We start from the raw sequence: 23,901 nt of genomic DNA, 5'->3' as shown, positions 1-23,901 counted from the left end.
GGTGGCGCGCGGGGCCCCTGGCCGGTATTTAAAGGCTGCCGTTGCCCACCCTGCCTCAGTCTAGCCAGGACGGTGACGGTGAAGCACCTGGGTTGAGAGGGAGCAGCAAGGTAACGCGCAACCCCTGCCTCTCCCGTCCCCAGCCCGAGCCTCCAGTGAGGCGGGGGTGTGTGGGACCCGGGAGCGGGTCTCACTGCGCGTCGCCCACCAGCAGCTTCCTCCCCCACCATCCTTACCCAGCCCCAGTCCCACCCAAACTCACCTGGACGAGACAACCCGGGTGCCAAGGGTCAGAGATTACGTGGAAGAACGATCGAGCGAGCAGAGAAGAGGGGTCCTTTTGGAGAGAAAGGCGTGATCCCAGCGGCAGGCACGTGGTGCTGCGCAGAGAGGAGAGAGAGACACGAGGCTCTTCCGACCGTCAGATCTGGCCAAACTTGACGGCAGCTTCTAGGACGCTTCCGTTTAGACCTCTCGGAGCTCCCTGAATCATGACCCAGCCCCTCGATAGCAAAGAGGATCCTCTTAACCTGGGCCGCGGGGGGGCGTCCTCTGCCCCATTAAGCACCTGGTCTTCCTGCCATCGAAGGCGCAGGGGCGCTCCGGTTTACAGGTGGTGGCATCGCTATGGTCCCAAGGCCGAGTATGAGCCCCCGAGGAAACAGCCGAAGCAACAGCACGGCTCAGGACGTTGGTTCCAGCCACCCAGACGTCCCTCTTGGGCCGTGTATTCTAATTGGGGGCGCTGGGGAGGACCCTGGCACCCACCTCCGGAGGGATTCCGGAAGCCCCCTGGCCGGGTGCAAGTGATCCAGGTGTACGGCCTGCACCCATTCTGCCTTTGCTGCTGCTCCTGCTGGCGCGGGCCCTGGAACCCCGGCTGGGCGAGGCCCCGGGGCAGGAAGAAGCACTGGGGCCGCCGGGGCCGCGGCCTGCGCCGCGACCCTCGCCGCTCCTTCCAGAGGAGCCCTTCAGAGGATCTGAGCACGCTGCTGCGGCCGGTCAACCTGTCCAGGTGGCGGGTACCCGGCCTGCGGGCGCCGCGGAACACCACCCAGTTCATCATGAACCAGATCTACGAGGATATGCGGCAGCAGGAGGCGCTGCGCGCGCAGCAGGCCCAGGCGGGCGGCACCGCGTCCCCGGCCGGCTCCTTCGGAAACGATGCGCCCCCCAGCGGTGGCGAGGAAGACGCGGAGCTGCGAGAAACTTTGTATAGCTTTGGGCAGAATCCTTCTCTAGCCTTCAGTCCTGACCCGGATGGGGAAAACCAGTCTCCAAACCCACAGCTGGTAGAGGAAGAGGAGAAAAACGATGACGATGAGGAGGAGGGGTGTGACGAGGAGGAGTGTGATGGCAAGGGGTTGGAGAGCGAGGAGGAGGATGCAGAGGCAGAGGCCAAGGGTGAAGAGGAGGTCGAAGAGTCTGACTCTGCGGAGGAGGGGGAGGAGGAGGAAGAGGAGGGGCTGCAAGAGGAAGAGGAGGGGCTGCAGGAGGATGAGCGGAGGGAGGAAGAGAATCGTTTGCCTCTGGAAATGCCTTTATCGATCCTCGTGGGGGCGGAAGAAGAGAGAGAGAACTTTATAAACTGTACTAATTTAAACCCAAAACAGATAATTCCCAAAGTGCCACAGGAAGCTCTCCTCATGGTACAGGACATTAACTGTTAGACATCAGGAAAGGGACTGAGGAATGAGATGGAACTGATGTGAGGCTAAAATGAATTAGCAACTTATTAAAAACTAATTAAAAAAAGAGTTCCATTAATAAACATATCTATGTAAACCCCTTCTTTGGCCATTATAAAACGTTTAAAAATTGGTGTGTTTGTGTATGACTATGAGTGAGGGAGGGGGAGCTTTCAAATATAATTTAACTGGAAACGATTAAAGGCCAAATATTCATTACTACAGTTTGAATAGTTTCATTTGGTGTTTTCCCCTCTAGATGCTTGAGGTTTTTGGTTTTTGTTGTTAAATTCTGGCAATGCTGAAAGTGTTTCTTTTTATAACAGATTTATACATTCCATGCCTAAGAAGCATGTGCCGTGTCTATTGAATGTCCATCAGTGCTCTTAACATGATAGCTGAAACCTTTTTAAAACGCCTATTTTAATATTTTTTTCTTGTAGTTTTTCCACCTTCAGAGTTCATTTTTGAGGGTTGTATCTTGGTAACCCCATTTGCAGTCTCTTGTGGCATCGCTCATTTATATTCCTTGTTCCACAGTGCTATGGATCTTCCTCAGAAGAACGTGAAGTTGCTTCTGTGGAGCTGGTTATCTGCCATGGCCTCAACAATCCATAAATCCACGAATGGAGAGGATTCCCCATGGTCAGAAGTCAACTTGCACACCTAGTTAAAATCCAAGGAAACTGCAAACAGTGGAACATAGCTTAGATTTTGAAGCCTTCTTCCTGGATATATTCCTTGTCATAAGTTCACAGGAATAATAAAAATAGTTTTTGCAGAATGGATTTTTTTTTTTTAAAGATGATTGGCCTTTTGGGGGTGGAATATCTTTTTTTTAAATTTCTTTCCCAGTTGTCTTCCTTATAAAGGAGAGTAAAACCAATATGTTTAAGCGCAAGCCTGCGTGAGCTAGTTTCTAATGTCTAAACAATTACCTACGGAGAATTCATCACTCAAAAAAACAGCTTTTATTCAAACACTTTTAGGAAGTAATACCATTCTTCTTGGACCCTTAATACTCATAACTTAATAAAGGTTCCAGCCATAGCATATTTCCAGAATATCCTTAGATGAAAAATTTGAGCCCCACTTCTCGAAAATTACATCTTTTGACAAACTATACTTCTAAGTATAGTTTGAACCATAATTTAGTATTTAGTGAAGAGAAAACTCTAGAATGATATCTTGCCTGGATGCTGATTTTATTGCAGCTTTCACGGGTGATAAGCTTAAACTGTTAAAAAATAAATAATAAAATAATTAAAGTGTTGAATGAAACTGCTTCTCACTTCTTATTTTTTAAATATCAGACCTCTTATTCAGCAATACTTCAGTGGCCAACAGGATGAACATAAGAAGAAAAACTCACACAAACATTGTGGGATTTTTAAAATCACACCAAACCCTCCAAACTACAGCAGTGAATAACCAAACATTTATTATACTCTTAAGAAATCACTATTTTCTACAAGATGCAATTTTTGAGTGACCTATAAAAGTAGTATAAAACTGACCACCCATTATGCATTTCTAATGCACAGGGGGAAACCAAGAATCCTGCTGCTGATATTGATCAATAAATCCTTACAAGCCATAGTCCCAAAATACTTTACCCATGATCCTCAATCACTAAGTTCTCATTAAAGAAACACTTTCATTCAGGACTGAATTTCTTCACAGTCTTATCAGGACAATCCTCAAGCTATTCTTATAAAAGATTCCACTTTTACATTACAAAATTCAGCACACACTAACTGCCTCCACATACGCAAGACATTACCCAGTAGTCATTGGAAGGGATGCAAATATGAGCAGTGCCTCAAGGGTTTCGTTCAGGAACCATTATTTAACAAATAATTATGGAACTACTAGGGGCCAAGCACAGTGAATAGTGATAAGGATACAGTGGTGAGTAAGCAAAATCCCCACTCTCATGCTGCTTGTAGTTTAGTTGAAAGGACAGACACTAAATGAAGTTAGACAAATTAGTCATTGCAAGAATTCTAAAGGAAACACACTATTATGAAAGGATATATGACAAGGGAACCCAAGAGTGAAGCTGGGGATGTTTACTGTGGGCAGAGGGAGCCTTGAGGCTAAAGGCCGCTGAGAGCTGGGAGGAGCCTGGTGCCTTTGAGGAGCTGAGGACAGAAGGACAACAGCGTCCTGAAGGAGTGGCCAATGAGAAGTGAGAGCGGTAGGCAGAAGCCATATTACCTGCTCATTTCTGCACTATCCATATCTTCTGAATAGACACCAGCAAAAAATTAATGAAAGGAGAAAACAATTAGTCACTGATGATTCTCTACCTGAACTCATTTTTTTTTATTGGCCAGATACTGTGATGGTCCCTTTACTAACCCTGAAGGCTGATGTGAAGTGATTAAATCGAGTCGGGGGATGGGAGGGTTAGACATCCCAGTACGCCTATTACACTTTTCAGAGACCTACCCACCCACTACCATGTAGTGACAGGGTCCTAGGCATTGCTGCTCAGCGTGACTGGGGCTCCCTGGAGATGCTCCACACCGCCTGATGATGATTCGGGAGTATCAGTGTTACCATGGCTCAGAATAAACCGCGTCTTTAGTTTTGGAGGTAAGTGTGCTTGAAGAAAATTCACAATTTTTAAAAAATTCTCATTCTCAAAATCATTTCAAACTTGAGTGGACACAATGCTAATGAGGTGCCACTTAGCCATGTCTTTCAAGAATGGAAGTATTATTTCCTTTGTCAACTGTCGGAAAAATAACTTAATAAATCATAAATATATTTAGAAGGCCTAGGTTTGCTGTCTCTTCTCAGGTGTTTTTACGTGAGAGATTCTGGTATTTTCCTTTCCAGTGATTGACAGCGTTTCTTGATTTATCTTCATTACTTTGTCTCCACAGTAACGTAAAGGGATTTTTTTTTTTCTGTGAAAATATTAGTCTTCTAAGGATGGTAAATACACTTGACATTTAGAGATCAACTCTGAATTCTGAGTATGGTTTCATAAAATTTTATAACATCTGCATATGAGGACAAGAGTTATTCCAACATATTTAGTTCCATGAAAATAAACACAAGAGGTTAAATAACCCAGCTATACCAAACCCACAGAGTCTGGGAAGAATATGATATGAATATCACCCCTTAGGTGGTCTTGGGGTGAGGGAGTAAATAGGATGAGAAAATAGCTTCTTCAGTTTAATTCTGATTTTAACAGCATAATAAAATGATATTTGTGGCTAAATTGTTTGTATTTTTACAGGTTCAAATTAACGTAATCACAATTGAAAATTACTCTTAATATTAATGCTTCTGAATCATTTTGGCCTTGATTATCTGTGTATTTAAAGCAAAATCAGAATATGGCTGTATCTTAGCTGTTTCAGTATTAACATTTTTCTACATCTATTTAGCTTTCAGCCAGTTAATGGAACATAGCTCCACCTCAGGGTCAGCTGACGGAAGAGAAGAGTTTGGGCATCTGTATGTTGTCACTGCTGCGTGAGAGCGGTGGTGGTAGTCTTGGGTCTCTGTTTCCTCAGACATAGTTGTCCTACCTTATTACCACTCACAACGATTGTGAAGACCAAATAACCAAATATTTAGGAACAACTTCATTATATACTGTTAAATCACTGTTATTGTACACAAAACTACATTTTATCATCAAAGCCACCATCTCAATTTCTTTTATTTATGTATTTATTTTATTTTTTCCTTTTTTAAATCGTTCTATTTTATATCAGAGTCTAGTTGATTAACAATGTTGTGTTAGTTTCAGGTGTACAGCAAAGTGATTCAGTTATACATATACATGTACCTATTCTTTTTCAAATTCTTTTCCCATTTAGGTTGTTACATAATATTGAGTAGAATTCCCTGTGCTATACAGTAGGCCCTTGTTGGTTATCCATTTTAAATAGAGCAGTGTGTACATGTCAATCCCAAACTCCCTAACTATCCCTCCCCCCCCCCCCCGCCGGTAGCCATAAATTCGTTCTCTAAGTCTGTGAGTCTGTTTCTTTTTCATAAATAAGTTCATTTGTATAACTTTTTTTTTCAGATTCCACATATAAGTGATATAAGATATTTCTCTTTCTCTGACTTACTTCACTCAGTATGACAATCTCTAGGTCCATCCATGTTGCTGCAAATGGCATTATTCGCAGCAATATTTTTTTCGATCCATCTCCCGGAGTAATGGAAATAAAAATAAACAAATGGGACTCAAAAGCTTTTGTACAGCAAAAGAAACCATAAGCACAATGAAAAGACAACCCACAGAATGGGAGAAAATATTTGCTAATGATGTGACCGACAAGGGTTTAGTCTCCAAAATTTACATCATCTCAATTTCTGAACATTAGGTCAGTCTCGATCCATTAACAAGGCTCAGGAAACCTCATCTCATTGTAGTTTTGTTGGACTGAGATATCTAGATATTATAGTTGTTACTAACTGAACTAAGCACGAACCAGCTTGTCCTGGAAATTCGGTTTTGATTTCTGGTAAAAAAAAAAATTTGCAAATGCAGTGCCCTGGCGCCTTGATATTGAAGCTGCGGTCCATGGACCAGCATTAGGGGCATCACCTGACAGCTTGTTAGAAATGCCGATCGCTCAGACCTACTGAATTAGAATCTGCTTTGTATAAAGACGTCTAAGTGATGTGCATACCCATGAAAAACCTAGAAGCTCTGTGGGGTTTTGATCCATCGTAGAGCCCTCTTGGGAATTTAATGATTGAGACTGTGGCTTATGGGTTCAAAACTTCTGTTATTTACTACTTGTGTGACCTAAGGCATATTCTTGAAATTTCAGCTTCTCATTTTCCTCATCTATAGTATCTACCTCATGGTAGTAAATGAGATTATGATGATTAAATGGGTCAGTGCTTACCACACACTCAGAACAGTGATATATTCAATATCTACCAGTTATAATAATAAGTATTTAATACATGCACAGATGATACCACTGACATCTGGTATCTAAAAGTCACCTGTTAGTAATTAGAGCAAGTATAAATGTAATATCTAACAAGATAACTAACAAAACGATTCACTAACTGTCTTGTTTTCTCTTGGATAACTGTAGTCAGATACATTACTTTGAGCTGCACAATTCATTGTGCAGGACTGTGAAAACCACTTAAATCTCTAGAGCTGAACTCATTCCCCAAGTACACTTTCTGTCCTTTATCTCCTCCCCTTACTGCCAGGTCATGATGTTTCCTTTCTTTTTATGGCTGACATTAATACTCTAATAGCTAGAGCTAAGAATTAACCATTTAAGTCAAGATCATTCCTTCCCATACAGGCAATGCATCTTTTCAAAATCAAAATGCATGTATCATAATGCTTAAAGAGGAAGGTTCTGTCTTATGCTATACCTGAAGATAGTGAAAATTTCAATAAATATTAAATACCTACTATCAGCCACTTATGCAGAACACAAAAGCTATTCAGAACAGAGATCTAAGAATTCAGAAAACATTTAAGTATATGCAAGATTTTAACATGCATTATCACATATAACCACACTATGAACTAATGCCTTATTTTCCTTTTACAGATCAAGGACCGACAATTTAAAGAAGTAAATTGTTTCGGGACTTAAAGTCCTCTATTCTGAGTTCAAAGTTGTGGGTCCACTGCACAGTATTATTGGAATATATCTCCCTGGTGTCTTATTTAAAACAATCTCTCTAGGAACAAAATTTCCTTTAATAAGCTTAACCTGAGTTCCAAAGAGGGTAGAAAAAAATATAGTCTCTTCAGTGTGCGGTCGGTAACAACGGTAGCTAAGGAAGAAATACTGATATCTCCGTCTCAATTATAATTGTTAGTAGTAGTTTAATAGCTTATATAATTCATATAATGACCATCTAACAAATTGTTGATTAATATTTTTATGTATATGTGTACCAACATACACATATTTGGTGGGAAAAAAATACCTGAGTGGAATAAATTAGCCTAAGATACTGCTGTGGTGCTGTTCATCTATAATTAAAGTAAAATCAAAATTTTACTGTAGGAAAATATTCATAAAATTTGTAGGTAATTTTATGTGTATAAGATAACTGGTTAACGTTCATAATATAACCACATCATTGAAGGTTCTGTCTTGTGCTACACCTAAAGATAAACCATTGATATTAGCATCTTCTGATGTTTTCGTATGGCATTTGAACTTTTTATGATTGATACTATGTTATCATGAAATATTTGAATATTCCCTCCTATGAATATAGTTAGATTTTAGCATGTTACTTTTAGTTCTAGTAATTTAAGACTTTTAACTGATGTTAATTTATCAATTCTCACAAAAATCACTAGTAGATTTGATTATTCATACGGCATTTATCATTAAATAGCACTACCAGATGCAAATGGAATATAGAATGCTGCTATATATAATTATATTATTTGTGATTTTCTGTTGATTGTAGCATTCCCTTGAACTGAGAGATTATAATATAAAATAACAAGCTGAGGTCAAGACTAAATGGCTGTACATTTTCCCTTGCTCCCAGGGAATTTTCCAAAGTCAAGCTTGACTTTTTATTTTTCCTTAAAATAGTTTATGTTTTTCTTTTTCTTAAAAAAATGTTTTATGAATTCCACACTATTTCCTGCAATAAACCCATGACCTCAAAATATACACTAGCACAAATATTTAGATACAAAACAAAGTTAATAAAACTAACTTTCCTTTCTCTCATTTACTTTCTATTTTGCCTTCTTAACATATGCTCACCAACTATTAACATTTAGGTGCCACCTAGTGGCAAAGGTATTGGATTGGCCAAAAAGTTCATTCGGGTTTTTGTAACATCTTACAGAAAAACCTGAACGAACTTTGTGGCCAACCTAATAAAACCTTTAAATAAAAATATTAATGGTCATGGTGTTCCTGTCGTATTTACAGATGCATTTTTGTTGACACATAATACATTGACACATATAAACGGAGTACTGCAAATGTGTTGGCACAAAGGGTCATATTAAAATATTTATATTGTTTATTTGAATGTGTTGCCATACATTGTGTTAATAATAGTATCTTTTTGCCTGATGAGACTAAGCCACAAAAATAAATTATCAAAGTTTGTAAAGGAAAGAGGGAAAACATAGACCACAAGAGGCCTTGGATTTCCATGGATTATTATTTTTATACTTATAATAAATTTCACTGTTAATAAGAGTTTAAAGGCATTACTAGAAAAAAAATCTATTTTAGATTCCCTTTGACATTAACTCCATTAATTAACATTAGCAATCTGCAATTATATGTGTTTTGCTTTTAATACTGACAACAGAGAAGAAAATTAACAAATCTGGAATTTATATGTTTACATTTTAAATCCAAATTCCTAAATTAAATAAAGCTTAAAACTTTAATCCTGATAAATAAAATGAGAGTATATGTCCTTTGGCCTAGTTTTAAATGCAAGACTTGTGAAAGTCAATTACCTCCTAGGACTTGAGCATCATTTAATTTATTAATGATCACAGCCACTTATTAGAGCACAATTTGTTAAGGAAAGAGACAAACCTGTTTATTTGTTGGTCTGGTACCCAGAGGATAATTTATATTCGTATTACTGCCCTATTTCCAGCTCTTTCCAGCTGCTTAACCACTTCTATTGGAAGCATAAATCAGTGCTAAGGACTGGCTCTGCCTTGGACGGTTAGTTTCCACATTTACAACTTTCTTAATAATGCATTCATCAATTGTCCCAGAGTAGGTACTCCTGCTTTGTACTTCCTTCACACTCACTCCATTAATAATTCCATTATCCTTTTACAATTATAGTTGACTGTGGCTCTTTTCTGCCTAAAAAATCCTACAGGGCAAGGAACTGATTTTCTACTTCCAGTGCAGAGTCTTGCATATAAGAAGCCCTCAATAAACATTTTTAATATTATGAAAAAATAGGTATAACTACATCATATGCAATGAACTATGATTATCAGGTAGTTCTAACAGGGAGGCATAGTGACTTATTAATGATGTGTGTGAAAACCGCTTTCAGTAGGAAAGCATAAAGAAGGGTGAGCAAGGAAAACCGCTTTCAGTAGGAAAGCATAAAGAAGGGTGAGCAAGGAAGGAGCTGTTAGAGGAGCAGGTACCTGACCACATCTCTTGCAGCCTGAATTCTGTTATACAACAGACTGGTCCTCATGGACAGACAGATCCTTATAGGAACAGAACACAAAATCCTTTGGTGTAATAGAGAAGCTCTTGGCTCCGACTTGCTGGGCCACAGATTCATGAGTATGAACCTCCTTGATAATGCCCGCAACAACGATTCTTCTCTTAGGTGCACATTATAATAAACCTAAAATGTATTCTACAGTTTAAAGTACGTGGTTTGGAAATTGAAAACAGCCAACACATTTTATTCCATGTTTAAACCAGCATTTGCTGAGCCCTTACCCTGTACCAGGGCCTGGGCTAAGCACATGTGCGTAGTTTACCAATGAGAAAGCCGATGCTAACAGCTATTGAGCAACTTACCTAAAGTCACACAGCTAATAGGTGACAGAGGCTGGAAGCCACACAGTCTGTTTCCTTCTATCATTAACTCTGCTCTGTGAAATGGATGGGAGTATGATGAAATTTTAAATTCAGCTCAGATTATTCAAGGATATAGTTCTGAGTCAATATTCAAAGTCAAAGTTTTGCAGTCATACTGCATATTGTAATACTGTCCTGGAAAAATGCTGAGTCTCAGTAACTGATGTCCAAATGTTCTGTGATAAATTATTTATGAGATGAGAGATTTCAAAGAGAGAAAAGAAGCAGAGTGCAAAACTGCTGGAATATTCACATCATTCGAGAGGTTTCCTGGCCCCTTTCCTCTTTCTTCTAAGGTGAAAGTATAAAACTCACTCTTATTGCACAATTCTTAATTCTCTAAATTAGGAATCGGCTGTCACTAATGGGAGTGGGTGGAAATGAAAAGTTGCTAGCTACTGGCAGGAGAAGAGCCTAAGGGCGGACACATGGCAGTCACAGTTAGGGGAAAAAATTAAATACAGTATAAAAAGTAAAAGCAGTCACCAATATCAGGAAGTCAGTTGAAAGCATCTGGGTCTAATGAAGAATCCAAGTGTAAAAGCTGAGATAGTTTCACCATACGGAAAGTATCAGGAATTAGAGTAAGAATCTAAATAGGAGATGTGAATAAAACATAAAAAGAAATAAGAATTTATCTAGGAATAATGCCATGTAAGGTATTACAACTCCTATGTCCCTAAGATTACCAACAGACCCAGCCATAAGTATAGGCAAAAGACAGGGTGTTTACATCTTGTTGTACTTTAAAACTCTATTTTCTTTAAAATAGTTTCTACTGGTCACTGGCATATTCATATTCTCTCCAGCTTAAACATCTCACCTTAAGCGTCACCACTCCTTTAGCTTAAGACAAATTTTATCCTTATAAGTCAACTATTATATTCTGTATATATCAGGAGAGAGTTGGCAATTAATAATTCCTGGTGAATATATTAGTATATTAGTATGGATTTGTTTATTCAGTTTGGTAAAGTTGTTGCTTTGAGGGAAAGAGAGACCGTAGGGAGTAGAAGAGAATAAGATCTGATGGGGATTCAAATGTGGTGATGCATTGTTGAAGGATAGGAGGAGAAAGCTGATTGGTCTAGATTACATATACAAGACAGAGCCACAGGATTTTGATAAAATCCTGGAAGTCAAGTATGTTTTAGGATGCAGAATTTTTCAGCATTTAGGGTGTTCATTACTATTAGCCATTTTTACAAAAAAACTATAGCACACTAAAGTTTAGACTCATAACACATCTGCTCTGTAGACAGAAGTTAATCAGTACTAGATGGATTTAACATATCTTAGGGGTGTTACATGTGAACTGCCAAGTAATTTAAATAATTTTACTAGGCAGTGATCAAATGTCAAGTTTAGTTATCTAAATTTATAATCCATCTTAATATAGTTAAGAATCTTTTCTATTCTATTACCAAAGTTACTACTCATTCCTAAGATTATATTTATTTGTATATATATATATAATTATATGATTATTTATATATATACATATCATTATATGATTTACATGTTTACATATAAATACAATTTTGTATGATAAAATAGTTCCCTTTGGTGACCATTATCTTTTGATTACCTATAAAGATGCTTAGTCTAGTGATAACCTAAAAAAGCGATGAGAATAATTTATATTTGCCTTTGCCTTTACAAATGTTAATTATGCCTTCTACAGTAGATTAACTTCTTAATTATGTTCTTCTCTTTTTTGTGGGAAAGTGGTACATTCAGTAAACATACACGAGGCAGTGGGTAGGTCCAATTTTGGAGGCCATTCACTCACCCATTATGCTTTGTATCCCTCCTAAATGTCAGGCACTATATACATTCTAAGTGGTATAGATACATGTATGGGTTATATTCAAAATATTTAACCACTGGTATTTACTATGGGTACCAATTAATCAGAGCAGACACAGGCTCAATACCACCCTGGAAATGACTGCATACAAAACAGTCTCTGCCTCCAAGGAGCTTACCACTTAATGGGGAAGATTGAGGAGTTAATAGCCAGTCACTAAACAGTATGACAACTGATCTAATGAGGGTAAACACAGGACAATAAAACTTCTTCAAATAATCCATAAAGTTGTTTTCTCCCTATTTATACTTTTGCCTATTCTATAATACTTGATGCATTAAAAATTCACAATCCTGAGGCATCTAATTAACAAAAAATTATCTTCAGAACATGTGATTTAATTCGAAATTACTTTTAAGAGGTTTTTTTGAGAGAGTTAACTTTTGAAGGTAGCAGCTTTTTTTTTCCTTAAACAGGACATAAATTTCTCACAGCTGCTAAATCATCCATTCAAAACTACCTTAAAGATTTTTTGCTTTCAAGTTCCCTTATTCGTAGCATAGCATGTAAAGATTACTACATGGATCATATTTCATGTTGAATTGCTTTCAGAAAATGCAGTGATTCAAAAACAGAAACTGAAGCAAAGAAAAATAGCCTATATTTACCTGAATCAACCAACTAAATTATCTCTCACTCTACTTGTTCTGATTTGGGACTTAGGCAGAAATGCTCAGAAGCAAATGAGTTTAAGGAGAACATGTTTTTGTTAATTTCTAAGACTAAATTGAGATAGAAATCTTTGACATGTTAGGCTCAAACATTTTCAGGGTCCTAATTAAAATTTCTGCTTATTTTTAAATTGAAGAATTCGCCCCCAATGTAACTTTTATCCCTGTACTCAAATGTCAGGATACCTATTTTCTAAAAGTATTTCTACTTTTAAAAAATTAGAAGTCAAGCCCTAATGCATAAGCAAAAACTATATGCAGTTCTAATGTTACTTACGAATAAACATAAAATTAGACACAAACAAACATTCTAGGGCCACCAGTTAGTATGGGTTTCGTAGGTGGTTCACCTCATTTACTGAAATATGAGAACATTTTACATGTTTTTATTCTTAAGTATGTCACCAGGTATTATGCAGCATGTGTGGTGCATTGCAGATGTTGCTTTGACTCATAATTTCCCCTAGGTGGCGATCTTTTCAAAGAAGCGTTGCCTGTACCTGCACCTAAAAGAACTGAGCTGGTATCAGCACCTAATATTTATACCCGAATCTAGTTGCTATTTTCATCTCCACCGGGAGAAAAAAAAGATACAATCTGGGGACACAATATGATTTTGAATTTTGTCTCCAAAATCTCAATAGATTGAAGAGATGAATGTTATCTACTTTAAAGTTTAAATGCATGTTTGAGAAAAGATGTTTCAAAAACATTAGTTTGAATTAAGCTGGGGTTTTAATTAACTAAGGCGGTGACTGAAGCATTTTACTCAAATTTTAGTTTCTGAACTGTCTAAAACTCCTTTTCTAAAATCCTGACATTATTATTTAATGAAATGTTCATCGATCTCTTTAGATTGGTAAATTTATTTTTTCTTTTACACTGTCCACAGTTGCTCTTTTGTGGGTATACCACTGGTGAGTGAGAGAAGGTGAGTAAGTAGGGCTAAGCCCCCTTGCATTTTAGACTCTTCCATACTATATTGAAAAAGAGAGAGAGAGAGAATAACACAGAAAAAGAGAGACTACTTAGATGTAAGAACATGATATGGAGTGAAAAATATTCTAAAATTCACAGAGATACAACCGTTTTTCCTCTTCCCACATTCTTTTTACCCTAATATATATCTTCTAGGACAGTCACTCATTCACAATTGACATTCATGTATATATATAAACTTAGCTTTCATCTGCTTTGGAACTTACCTTTGTTTTTGCTTGGTTTGTGTTTAAATGTTTCATTTCTTCATCTAGAGGTTTAACCTTCAAGAGACGTAGGGCTGGTGATGAAGCATGACTCCAGCATCTCTCTCCTACATGCTGTTACAGAGTAATTTGAAGTATCCCATAATCCTTCAAAAGAAAAAGAAAAAATATAGAATTAAAGTACCGATTAATATTTATGTAGCTGTTTGCAAGGCAATTTCACATTTATTAAATACTTTAATGCTTAAACAATCCTGAGCAGTCAGAAGGCAGGAATTATCACTATCCCCATTTTACAGATAAACTTCAAAGAAATTAAGGTCTGTAATCAGAGTTAAAAATTGGTTTTTTTTAGCACTCAAAGCCTGTTCTTTTCTCCTTTGTAAGCTCAGTGGTTTGGGTTGTATCCAGCTCTTTACAATGAGACCCAAATTCTGTCCCCACTGCCTTCCCCTGGCCTCTACCTGCCCCACACATACCATGAGTTTGCTGTTATATTCCACTAGAGGAGCTGTTTCCAATATGAAGTGCAGTTTCTAAGCTAAAGGACCCCTGGGAAAGGCTTTATTGAACGAGCTTGTAAGAACCTCTCAACTTCCTGTTTGGTACCCTGAGCGGAAGCCAGCAGCAATCAAGCTGAGCATTAGAGTTCAGTCCGCTTACGCTAGACTTGCCCCAGAGTTCCATTTAGATCTGTGACAGGGTAACTCCCATGTCTTTCTGTTCCTCAGCCACTGCTCAAAATACAACGTCCACCATCCCCTGTTGTCTCAGTTTATCAGTCCATCCTCCTCCTCTCCTAAGGTCTCGCTGATGCCCCTTCTCACCAATCCCTCTTCTCACTATTGCTCTCCTATCATCTTTCCCGTTACCTTTGGAGACCTCCAGTCAGGACCTGCTACGTAATTTGCAGGACCCAGTGCAAATGAAAATGTAGGTCTCCTTGTGCAAAAGAACAAGGGGAAAAAAAACCTATTTTTTTTCCTTTCTTTTGTGATCTCTCTCTAAACCCGTTCTGGTGGTTTTTATTATTATCATTCTGTGTCGAGCTCCCTCAGGCGCGGGGTGAGTATAGACTTGCCCAGGAGCCCGGCACAAGTCTGAGTGCGGGGCTTGTATTGCTAATCCCCATCCCTCCACAAGCCCCTTGCTAGGTCCCCTGGAGGCGGCAGCATCACGGGACAATGGGGTGGGAGCAGGTGGCTGAGGTCTTGCCCAGGGAGGCAAGATAACAGGTGAGCTGAGCTTCTAAACCCCCTATGCATTCTCCGTCATCCCACCAGATCAGATTTCACTTGCAAAACACAAATTCAGGAATAAAATTGAGAAGAATTCCAAGGTGATATCCAGAGCGCAGAGTCCTTTTTGAGAGCGACACCCTGTTTGTAGGCCCTAGGAGCGCACAAAGGAAGCCCAGTGGCCTCCGCCATGGTGAGCAGCTTTCCCAGCATTCCCAGCGTTTTCTCAGACAGAGCCTTCTGTCCTCCTGAAATCTGGTGCTCCCTCGAGGGACTTGGCGTCTTTTGGAGCTGCCTGAGCATGCACTGCTTACTCTCACAGGCCCATGGGAACTGGGGTGGGGGTGGGAGACACAGCTCCCAGCTCCATAATGCTGCCTCACTCAGAAACCATTACTCTTCCAACCTAATGTAAACGAGGTGCACAGCATGATGGTAGCCATCGTACACTTTCTCTTCATCCACCAGCCTCCTGTATGCTGTCCATCTTCCATGGATCATTTACTGCCTCTAGAGCACAATCTTCCTCTCCACCCCAAACCCTGCCATCTTCCTAGCCGGTTAGAAACCGTACACCAGTCCCTGTTTCATGGGCTCTTGGCCTCAACCCCATTGTCCTTCAGCGCCACATAGTCACTTCATTTGTCGTCATATCCTCAGACTTGCCAAAGTTGAGAGCCACCAGGCCAATGAAATCTGAAATTTTAACCTCCTGTACTTTGGCCACTTTCTTCTCTTATTCTGTTCTCTAACCCCTTACGCTCATAAAGAGTGAGAGGAGCCGATTCTTTGGATGCAGTCGAAATGAGCTTTTGGTTTTGTCTTGAGGGTTTTAAATTGTCCCATATCAAATTATCCTGTGTCATATATTTCACAACTTTTGTAGTTGATATCATGTACTTTTGATAATGTTATCACACTTCCAACTATTATAGACACACACACACACACACACACACACACACACACACTTCCATTCCAGAAATGAGAGGAAAGGGAACACACTTTCTTCTCCACTCTCCATCCTGCCAACTCTCCATGTAGGCTCACTACACATTTTTCTTTGACTTCTTTGAGACTCTCAGATACCCTCCAACACTCATTTTTCTTTCACTCTGCCAAGTCTTTTCCGGCTTCACGTTAATCAGTAATACGTCTAAATTTCACGATCTATTACTTGAACTGCTTTCTTGAAAACATCCTCAAATCCTTTGCTTTTCCATTGAACCAGCCCAGAAAACTGGTTGAACCCTAGGTCAACAATGATCAAAAATAGTACAAAACATCACATGCTTTACATGTTTTGTCTTGATTTTATCTAATTTAATCTTCACAATGATTGAATGAGGTGAATATAATTATCCCCAATTTACAGATAAAGAAACTAAGGATCAGTGAGGCGCAATAACTTATTCATGTTATTTCTAAAGTTAGAATTTGTGGTTCTCAAACTTCAGTATATGAAAATATCATCCAGAGTTCTTGTTAAGTAGGGTTTCTAGGTCCTGCCATGGAAATTCTCATTTGGGAAAGTTTGCACGTGGTATGGGAATTCTGCATGCTTCATAAGCTCCTCCAATGACTCTGACTGTGACACTCACTTTGGACTTCCATAACTATCTTTTCTGTAGTTGTTTGTTTGGACATTTTTGGTGAAGGGGAGACTTATCCAGAGGGGGATGGCAGCTTGGGGAGCCCTCATTTTTACTTTTGGACCGTGGCTGTCCTATTACTATTGCCCTCTTGGGAGCAAAGTGAGATTAGAATGATCTGTGTCCAAAACCAAATTGACTTTGAAAAATAAATCATGCAACGAATAACATAAAATATCAGCTCTCACTACCAATCATATGAAAAACAATTTTATTTAAAATATTGACTCAACTTGAAATTGCAGCATTATTTATTAGTAACTATAATGTTTTTTCCTTTTTTTAAAACTGTTTTTTTCTATTGTGACTTTAAAAAATTTTTCAACAGTATCCATAAACTGTTGCAGTACTTCTTGTTCTGACCATGAGAAAGTAAAACACGTGGAGGTGTGCACTGACTTCTCTGTATAATTATTTGCATAGTGCTATGAGTTAGAGAAATGTTATAAATATTATTATAATGAAGTTTTACATAAACATCCTACAGATAAACATGTCGTGATTTTAAATACATCAATAGCAGAAACATCCAGCATTTTGTTTTTCTTTAATACCCTGTGATTTTGTTGTTGTTGTTGTTAATAATGTATGTGTAATAAAGAGTATTGGCTTTGAAAGTCTGGGATTCTATGTGCATTATAGGGAGTTTCACTCTTCCACAACCCCTACACTTGCATGTCAACCTGATTTAACTGCATTCACTTTGTTCAAAAGTCTGCAGTGTATCTGAAGAACCCCTGAAATGTTATATTCCATTCCTTTTTTTCCCCTTATGTCAGTGGCTGCTTTATTAGATGTAGACAGCTGGGATAGCATATGTTTCTTTAAAAGAAACCTTTAAAATTAAAATTTGGAGAGCACACTTTTAAAAGCCACCAAAAGTAGGGGGAATTTTCCTTCTTATGAGACATGAGATGTCTGGAAGTATTCAAACATCAACATGTAAGAAGCTTCACTCTACACTTGAAGGTACACTGTAATAGAAGTTAAGTCCAGAGATATTTTAACTTTTGCTGCAGTTTCATATAAAACATTTAGATTAATGGTATTATATGTCTTCACTTATAAATTAAAGATAATAATGTTTGCCGTGTTACCTTAGAGTACATTTTTTAAGACCAAATGAAGTGATGAAAGTAAAAGCCCATTGATAAAGATAGGAGACAAGATAGGGGAGAAGAAATAGTGTTTATTAGGTGTCCATTGTGTTCTAAGCGTTATGCCAAGCACATCACATATATTTTTTTCATTTAATTCTCACAATCTGCTCACTGGAGTAGACACATTGGCCCATATTTTAAGGAAAGAATACTAAGGCTCTAAGAAATTAAGTAGTTTGCTTAAGGCCAAATAGTAAGTTGTGGAACCTTGATTAGCAAATTCTTTTCGTTCCACCTTCCAAATGTATCAAGAATCCAACCACCTCTCACCACCTTCACTCTTACCACCGTGGTCCAAGCTATCACCAATTCTCTTCCGGACGATTGCAATAGCTTAACTCTTATCCTATTTTTGTCTCTGTCTCCCTACAGTCTGTTCTTAACACATAAGAGGGAGCCTTTTAAATTTTGTCAGATCATTCACACCTCTGCTCAAAACCCTCAAATAACTTCCAAACTCATTCAGAATAAATGCCAAAGTCCTTAATGAGTCACAGAGCTCCTGCATTATCTGGGCTCCAATATCCTATTATTTCTTTGGCTTTGATCTCTTACCATTCTGTTCTTTGCAGGCTGTGATTCGGCCACACTGGCCAGCTCCACGCCCTCCCCTCACCTGGCAATTCCTCAAACATTGCAGTCATGCCCCTACTTGAGGCTTTTGCACAGGACTGTTTTCTCCAACATAAATTCTCTTTCCCCAGCTGTCCTCATGTATCTCCTCCTCATCTCTTTCCAACCTTTGCTCAAATGTCTCAAAAGCTTAATGAAGCTTCACCTAAATTGCCTCATACCCAACCCTCCCCCTTGAACTCCCTCTCCCTTGCTTTACTTTTTTTTCTTACAGCATATCACCATCTGCCACAGGGAAAAAAAATATTACGTTGACAGTTTCTCCCATTTATCCACTAAATAAGCACCATGAGGGTAGGTAGTCTTACGTATCTTTACACTGTTTGTATACCAGTCCTCATCCGTAAAAGGGATTATAATAGAACCTTCCTCAGAGAATTTTTGTTAGGATTAAATGAGATAAAGCATGTAAACCCCATCCTGGTCCCTGGAACATTTACGTTCTTAGTAGATACTATAAAAATAATTATTACTGTTACTATTTATGCAAGAGATGTAGTCAACTTTCTAAATCAAGAGTCTTTCTTCCCATAGCTTGGTTCAGATCTATTACCAGGTGAGAATATTAAGAAGGAAATAAATGGGGACACTTTTCTTCATCTTCCCTAGGAAAATATGTGTGAGAGTGAAAGTGAGAAATATGAAAATAGTCATGATGGACACAGGTTAAATAGATTAAATAAAACTATAGTCACAGATTTCTACATCAGAAAAATAATGTAATATACCAGTAAGTATTATAATTCTGTTATAGTGGTTGAAAGGGCAATGAGTCCATCCCACTGTTCCTAGGCTGGACTTAGAAGTCGTTCAAAGCGGTTTGTCATCTAAATGATTCTAATAGATAGGTATGAAAGAATATTTCAAGAGCTTTTGCTGAAGTTTGTTCCAGTGTTTAATCACTGGATCATCAGATTCTCCTTCAAATAACTTTTCATCTATTTCTAGAATTTTAATCGATTTTACCCAGTTTTGGCTAGTATACTAACGCAGGACCACTGGTATCTGTCCTTTGAGCCTCAACTTGAGTACTTTAATTAATCAATGAGCTATTTACTGAGCCTTGTGCCAAGTATGGGGCTGAGCTTAACAACAAGTTCTAATTCATGATCCTCTTAGCTGTTCTCTGACCTCCTTGGAGTCCCCAGAGTCCCTTTCATCGTTTCTAATGGTCTCATTTTCATTTTTGTTGATCTTCTTTGAATGAGCTCCAATTTCTCTATAACTCATAAATACTTCAGGAAAGCCTTGATTATTGCCAAATACGGGAGAAAGACTACTACTCATGATAAGCTTGTCATACTCCTATTAAAATATATTCCAGAATAATGTTAGCTTTTTAAATAATTGCTTTATGCTGCTGAGTCATCAATTTGTGTTATATGATGAGGATTAAGCCATCCCCCCACCTCCACAGTACTTGAGCACACAAAGTCTTTCTTAAACCAGTTGAGTTTGTTTTTTTGTTCCTCACTGTACTATCTTTCACTCAAACTGATTAAATTCAGTCCTATTTTTTAAAGTTGTTTTTCTACATATTCAAGTTACATTCTCATCGTTTTTAAAATTAGCAATTCTTCCTACACCCTTCCTAGTTCAGTTCAATTCAATGCAACATTTGGCATCTATTATGTGCCAGGCATTGTGCTAGATATTAAGGCTACAAAATGGGTAAATGTAAGCCTTATTAAGAAGTTCTCAATATAGAGGAGACAGAAAATGTATTAAATTCCATGTACCAAGATAGAGGAATGCATCCTTTCAGGAGATCACTTAGTAGGCTTCCTGGTGGAGATATACTAACTTGAGCTGTTAGGATTAAATGGGAATTAAGTAATGGAGAAAAGAGTACAGCATTGCAGGCAGAGGGAACTATATAATTAAAAGTTTAGAGGCTTATAACAGTGAATATATGTGGCAACTATAAACAGCTCCTTACCTTTAGTATAAAATGTGAGCTGAGGAACTGTAAGAAACTTAATAAACATCATTTCAACTTCAGTAAGAACTAAAAAAAGATTATATAATCTTTGGCTGCCTGGTGGCTGAATTGTCCTTAGTTCAAATGAACCTCATAATTTGCAGATTCCATATTTGTGAATTCCTCTACATGCTAAAATGTATCTGAAACTCCCATATCAACACCTGGGTGCTTTTACCTAGACATGTGCAGAGTGATGACAAGTTTAAGTCACCCAACCTGCACGTTCCCAGCTGAGGTCAAACAAGGCAACTCCTCCGTCTTCTTCTTTCAGCTCTCATACCGTAAACAAGTATCCTTTTCGAGGTCTACTTAGTGCCATGTGTTTTTGCCATGTGCTTTGTGTTAGTGGTTTCGCTACTTAAAATGGCCCCAAAGCATAGTGCTGAAGTGCTATCTAGAGTTTCTAAAGTGAAAGAAGGATGTGATGTGCTTTATGGTGAAGATATGTGTGTTTGATAAGCTTCACAGTTAATAAGCTTAATTAACAAGAAGTGAGCTCCATCTCCCAACAAAATCATGGCAGTGCCTAAACATCTGCATTTCATCAATGTGAAGAGTAGCCGTAGCTATCTCATTTCATTATTTAAATGCATTGACATTGTCACCAAGACTTGCTTAACTTTGACCATCACCACCAATGAAATCAGGGAGTAAAATCTGCATTGGGTCTGTGCTGACCACACTCAGTTCTACCAAACTGAGCATGCTTTGAAACTGCAGACATTCAATGGCTCATTCTTGATAATGAATATACTGGTGGTGATGTTGATAACCAAAAGCAGATAGGTGCCTGAGAAAATCCTTCACATTCACCTAAAATGGAACAGCTGTACCCACATTAGGAAAATACATGCTTTGAGGGTACGTTCAATAAAATGAAATAAATCTGATGCTTAGTGAACTGCTTCTGCATGCGTGACTCTGCAGTAGCATCAGGTGTGGTCAGCGTAGCCTCTGCCCACAAGAAGTTTAAAATCTAGTGCATTTCTGAGGGTAAGACAATTAATTACTATAATGTACATTAAAGACGCATAGAAAGAAGGGATTAAAATGCTATGGAGTTTTAAAAATAGAACTACCATACAACCCAGCAATCCCACTACTGGGCATATACCCTGAGAAAACCATAATTCAAAAAGAGTCATGTACCACAATGTTCATTGCAGCTCTATTTACAATAGCCAGGACATGGAAGCAGCCTAAGTGTCCATCAACAGATGAATGGATAAAGAAGATGTGGCACATATATACAATGGAATATTACTCAGCCATAAAAAGGAACGAAACTGAGTTATTTGTAGTGAGGTGGATGGACCTAGAGACTGTCATACAGAGTGAAGTAAGTCAGAAAGAGAAAAACAAATACTGTATGCTAACACATATATATGGAATCTAAAAAGAAAAAAAAAAAAAGAAAATGGTCAGAAGAACCTAGGGGCAAGACGGGAATAAAGATGCAGACCTAACTAGAGAATGGACTTGAGGATATGGGGAGGGGGAGGGGTGAGATGTGACAAAGTGAGAGAGTGTCATGGACATATATACACTACCAAATGTGAAATAGATAGCTAGTGGGAAGCAGCCACATAGCACAGGGAGATCAGCTCGGTGCTTTGTGACCACCTAGAGGGGTGGGATAGGGAGGGTGGGAGGAAGGGAGATGCAAGAGGGAAGAGATATGGGGACATATGTATATGTATAACTGATTCACTTTGTTATAAAGCAGAAACTGACACACCATTGTAAAGCAATCATACTCTAATAAAGATGTTTAAAAAAAAAAGAAGAACCAAAGATACATTTTATCAAATTAAATAATTTTTCTTAAAAAAGAAAAAAATGCTATGGAGTTTTAATGGTGATCGAGACCATACTTGGTAATGGGGAAAAAGATATCAGAAAAAAGCTTCATAAGGGAAGTGATGTTCCTGGAAAGAACACATTCCAAGTCCGAAAAATATGAGGCATATTAAGACTTTGTGAAGGTAAGAAACAGGAAATGTGACTGAAAACCAGGCTGTGCTTGTAAATGTAATTGGAGGTTTTTGATCAGAGGAATATTATGAGGAGCCTCCACTTTACGAAGGGTCATCCTACAGCAGTGTGCTGGAGGAAGCCCATGGAGGAGGTCCGCGGATTCGGATATAGTTCCTGAGCAATTTTGAGGCCTATGAAAGGGTGGGAGCAGGAGAAACAGAAAGGAGGACAGGCATGTGAAGCTTTGCAGAGGTTTCACACCTAGAAAGCTAAGCCTTACAGCCTGAGTTACTAAAAAAACATGTGAGCCATTCATGGTCATAGGAAATTCAGGAGAAGCAACCAACTGAATTCCTTTTCATACCAGATATATGTGCCAACAGACATTTAAGTGGAAATGTAAGAGTGGGAAGTTGGTAAATTGGGTATGGATCATGCAAGAAATTGGAATAGGGTTGATTATTTGGAAGACATCTTAAAGAAACAATCTTAAATCCTTTAAAGTAAAAATCCTTGTGCTATAAAGTGAAAGCAATCAATGTATGTTATAAATGCAGAGACATGTATGCAAAATACATAGCATATGTATGTTGTTATTTATGTGTTCAGATGTGCTGTTTTATTGAATCCTCAGTGTAATTCTGTGAGACAGTTGTTACAGAATGAAAAGGAGGGGGAAAAGTCTTTCATTTAGAAATTGAGAAAAAAAAATTTTTAAATGCTGCCCCCGCCTCCCCCCTACCCACCAAAAAAGAATGAGAAGGATGAAAATGAGGCTGGAGGGTGGTAGAAATGGCTTTTATTGGTCAAAGACCTTTCCTTGTTTTTGTCTTACTCCAGGTGCCTATTACCTCTCAGCTGGAATGTTAGGAAAGGATTCTTACTGGGTTTTCCTGCCTTTTAGTTCTTTCATGCTCCCTTCATCTGCCAGGCTAATCTTTAAAATTTCGGCTATAATCTTTTGTCCTTGTGCTTAAACACCTCCAGTGGCCCCTTCTTTTTTATTACAACATTAAAGTCCCCTCCCGTAGCTCCAAGCTCACTCTGGGGCACTCAGCATTTCCCAGACCCAGCCATGTACGTTCAGATCTGTGACACTTTTCTGGTGTTGCTACTTCTGCCCACAAACCTCCTTCCTCCCAGATACTCCTAGCAAAATCTTACTTAGCCTACAAGTTCCAGATCAAATGTAATACCCTGAGACCATTTTCTGATGTCCATACCCCAAGCAAATGTTTAGTCCT

General features: G+C 38.6%; 1 protein-coding gene across 1 annotated transcript; it reads left to right on the top strand.

Annotated features, from left to right (window-relative positions):
- The first annotated feature begins 262 nt into the window (after positions 1-262).
- Positions 263-23,680, top strand: CCER1 (coiled-coil glutamate rich protein 1). Its single transcript, XM_082350452.1, has 2 exons — positions 263-9,705; positions 9,747-23,680. Exon 1 carries the CDS (start codon positions 492-494, stop codon positions 1,668-1,670), a length of 1,179 nt encoding a protein of 392 aa, XP_082206578.1. The 5' UTR covers positions 263-491; the 3' UTR covers positions 1,671-9,705; positions 9,747-23,680.
- The last annotated feature ends 221 nt before the right edge of the window (positions 23,681-23,901 follow it).

The sequence above is a fragment of the Balaenoptera borealis genome (assembly GCF_965194805.1).
Source record: "Balaenoptera borealis genome assembly, chromosome: 13".
Classification (NCBI taxonomy): Eukaryota; Metazoa; Chordata; class Mammalia; order Artiodactyla; family Balaenopteridae; genus Balaenoptera; species Balaenoptera borealis.
Note: the sequence above shows the minus strand (reverse complement) of the source record. Positions and strands in the feature narration are given on the sequence as shown.